General features: G+C 30.0%; 1 protein-coding gene across 1 annotated transcript; it reads right to left on the bottom strand.

Moving 5' to 3' along the window:
* Window positions 1–602: 602 nt before the first annotated feature.
* LOC127084580 (uncharacterized) lies at window positions 603–3,056 on the bottom strand. The gene is made up of 5 exons (XM_051025062.1): window positions 2,841–3,056; window positions 2,618–2,766; window positions 2,475–2,523; window positions 1,835–1,977; window positions 603–1,043 (listed from the first exon to the last, which is right to left on the bottom strand). The coding sequence occupies exons 1-5, from the start codon at window positions 2,887–2,889 to the stop codon at window positions 957–959; spliced, it is 477 nt and encodes a 158-aa protein (XP_050881019.1). The 5' UTR covers window positions 2,890–3,056; the 3' UTR covers window positions 603–956.
* Between the last annotated feature and the right edge of the window lie 719 nt (window positions 3,057–3,775).

Below are 3,775 nucleotides of genomic sequence, written 5' to 3'. Positions count from 1 at the left end.
ACTATGCTAGTTATTCTTTTTTATGGTGAATTTGCTAATATCATAACATTTTTTATTGATTCATTTATTCTATGATTAAATTGAATTGTTGATCATTTTATAATAGTGATTTTTCTTAATAATGTCTAAATAAATGCATGGATCCGTTATACTATAGAAGTCATACTTTAGAAAAATTAATTATTAGGCCAAATATAAATTATAACTTAATTTATTTATTTTTTTAAAAATATTTTTTTTATTCTTTTGACTTGAGCTATCATGTTGAACCGAGTTCAAGCTAACAAGTCGAATCAAATTGTTTGTAAATTTTGTTGAGCCCTATTTGAATTGAAAATAAAGTTCATGATGAACTCATGCTAGAGTTTCAAGTTAATCCAATTCTTATTGAGTCAAGCTAAATTTGACTAAACTCGACTAATTTCCAACCCTACTCAACTAGAAAGTTTGCACAAATTGGAGGTTAGTTACGAAAGCAAATCTAAATGATGTCCCTACTCACCTAGAAAGTTTGCAAAAATTGGAGGTGAGTTACGAAGCTAATTTAAATGATGTCATACTCATTATACACAAAGTTTGCTAAGCATAAAGAAAAGAGGTCATACACTCACACAATGTTCCATACTAGCTTGATTTAATCTGGCTTGGTAATCCATGAGATTTCAAATCAAAATAGTTACATAGTATATCATATTAGAACAATGATGTCTAATATAAATCCTACTCAAATGCCTTTTCTATATACATATTTAATTTTAAAAGCCAACAAAGGGCAGTTGAAAGATTAATAAATACTACCGCAAGATGCCAAAAGTCAGTTATTCATTACAGTATGTTAAGATTGTTTTTTAATTAAACTAAATGGCACCAAACAAGGAGACAAGAGATTACACAGATTATTAATCTGATTATCATCTTCCATTACCGCAGGTAAATACAAACTCATGTGGCAAATATCAATCTGTTCGAATTCCACCCATGAAGGTCCTTGGATCAGGGCAGTTTCCACTAAATTGAGCTTGTGAAAAATCAAAACCCGGGTTCTGAAAGATGCACAACACAATTAATAAGAATAGTACGTAGACGAAACAAGATTATCCCAGTTTAACCCAAATATGCGAGTATCGAATATCATAGTCAATTCGACTCAAAAGGAGAATAATTTCAGCAGTGTCGAAAACAAAAGGATAATCATATCAATTCAAAGTTCCCATTATCAGAAAACTTGGAAGATATTAAAATCCAAATAGTTTTCTATTAGTGAAATTATTTGTCAAGTTCATGAATTTCCTTCACATCTCAAATGGAAACAGCATGGCAAGTTGGTTAAGAGAACCCATAATGATTATTCAAGAAAACTTGACATTGGTAGGTGACAAGAAACAAACAATAAATTGGAGCAGATCAACTTGCCAAGAATATAATAGCATACTATTTCCTACTAGTAGGACAAGAAATACTTAAAACTAAACTCATATTTTTCATCAAAGATAAAACAATTCTAATATAGTAGCAACAAACTCGTTGTTAGAGTATAATTGACAAAATCATAAGCAAGTATTCTAATTTAACAACAAACTCGTTGTTAGAGTATAATTGACAAAATCATAAGCAAGTATTCTAATTTAACAACAAACTCATTGTTAGAATATAATTGCCTTAGAACAAAACATAATCGAAACTGAAGATGAAATAACGAGAAATGAATACGGTTCAACAAAAGACTATAAAAATCAAGTTTTAGACAAAGATACACCAAACAACATAAAATGCAAATAAATCAACATTTGAATCCCATCACGCGAAAAAGGTTTATACTGAAAGTAAAACTCACCTCCTCTTGAAATCTTTGAAGCATGAGGCGTTTCTGCTCAAGATCACTAGAGTAAGCATCCAACTGACCTTGACCTAATATAGGAGAAGCCCATGTCTGACCCTTATCTCTTTTATTCAATGTTATATGCATTATGTCATCCTCTGCAGTTCAAATTCCAAAATCAGCACCAATCGATAAACTAAACTAAACCAAACCCAAACTAGTGTATGTTTGGTTTCAAGTTTGGAACCCTCATAATCGCTTCTGGACATGTAGAATTGATTTTAACATGTTTGGCAGCTTTCGAGTAGAATTGATAATACTTTCCATGATTGTTTCTACTTGAAGCTAAAATTTATAGCTTTTGAGTCTAAATGTAATTTTTCCATTAAAATTTATTATTCAACTCACTTGTGCAGCAATTTGTCGACACATAAATAATTTTATGTTCGACCCACTTTTAACCAAAATCAATTTTACATAATCAATTCATTCAAAATCAATTTTCTTCACCACATAACCAAACACATGCTTAATCATTGTTTCATTTCAATTTTAAAAACACAAACTTACCCCAATTAAACACAAACTTTTCATCATAACACACATGCAGTTTCCACAAACATGAATATTAGGTAAAGTAAGAACTTTTACCTACCTAAAGTCCAGAACGAAGAATCTGTCTTCACCGGTGAACTAAGATCATGCTGAGAAATTAAACAACACATAAATAATAAACTCATGATATATGATTATAATGAAATACGGGAGATAATCAAAGGGGAAGGAAATTAGGGTTACATTGAGAAATGGAGGATTGCCTTTGATGCCAAGTTCAATGTGTTTGGACTGAATCTTACAGTAAAATAGCTTGGAATGAACATTAGGAGGAAGATTAATGTAAATATCGACCTCTTCTAGGGTTTGATCCCATTCGAAAACCTTTTGACCTAAATCAACAATTGAATTTGCTGAAGAACGAAACGAAATTGGAAAGATAGAGATTAGAGGAAATGGAAAATACCGTTGTGGAGGAAAACGTGACGCTTTTCCGGTGCCAATTTCTCTGCCATTTTTATATGTTCTTGCTTCTTCTTCTTCTTCCTCGTTGTTTTGCACAATTTGGTTTGTTGTTCCAGGATTTGGATTCTATGCTTGGGTGATATCTACAGTTCTCTGTAGCGACAATCTCAGCCTTTAGATTAATCAAATGGTTGGAAAATAAATAGGTAAATGTTAAGCTGTGGTGGCACAATGATGGAATAAACTTCTTTATCTTGATCGAACGGTTCTAATTTAAAATTGGTAATTTTGAGAAAATCAAACGGTTGATAAAAATTTAACAAAACGTTAATTACAAAGAAGGTACTGCAGGAGAACTATTTGTTTAGTTAAAGTTTAATGACAAACTGTAAGTTTAATTTAGATTCTGCTTTTTAACTTTTAGATTGTTTTATTGTTTTTGTTTGAGTGAAACATTTAACTTCACAATCTCACTTAAATTTCCCATCCCCATCGCGTATAAAAAACGGCATTGTTTTTGTAAAATTATTTTAAATTTTTTGAAATTTACAATCCAAAATCGAAAATTTGAAATTGTTAGAGCGATATCAAAAATTTAGAGTAATTATCAAAAATAATGAGTGATTATATCGAATTTTTTAAAATTTTCGATATTTTGTATCGGAAATTTCAAATTTTCTGGTGTTTTTATGAAATATTTATCGAAAATTTCAATATTTCCGATACAAAATTTCATTGAATATACCGGAAATTTCGTAAATTTATTCCGTTATCTTATATTCCGATAAATGTTCGATTAGTCTTGCAAACGTAATATCTCATATTCCGTTAAATATTCTATTAGTAATATCTCATATTCCATTAAATGCCCAATTAATTGTAAGTTGAGACAAATATACACAAATATTTTATATATATATATATATATATATATAT

Source organism: Lathyrus oleraceus, chromosome 5 (assembly GCF_024323335.1).
Source record: "Lathyrus oleraceus cultivar Zhongwan6 chromosome 5, CAAS_Psat_ZW6_1.0, whole genome shotgun sequence".
NCBI lineage: Eukaryota > Viridiplantae > Streptophyta > Magnoliopsida > Fabales > Fabaceae > Lathyrus > Lathyrus oleraceus.
This window is presented reverse-complemented; position numbering and strand designations above follow the sequence as displayed.

Coding starts and splice junctions, on each gene's coding strand:
- LOC127084580 (XM_051025062.1), bottom strand. CDS start 2,889: ATGGCAGAGAAATTGGCACCGGAAAAGCGTCACGTTTTCCTCCACAAC. Junction 2,524..2,617: donor GCAATCCTCCATTTCTCAAT/GTAACCCTAATT, acceptor TTAATTTCTCAG/CATGATCTTAGTTCACCGGT. Junction 1,044..1,834: donor TTCAAAGATTTCAAGAGGAG/GTGAGTTTTACT, acceptor TGCATCTTTCAG/AACCCGGGTTTTGATTTTTC.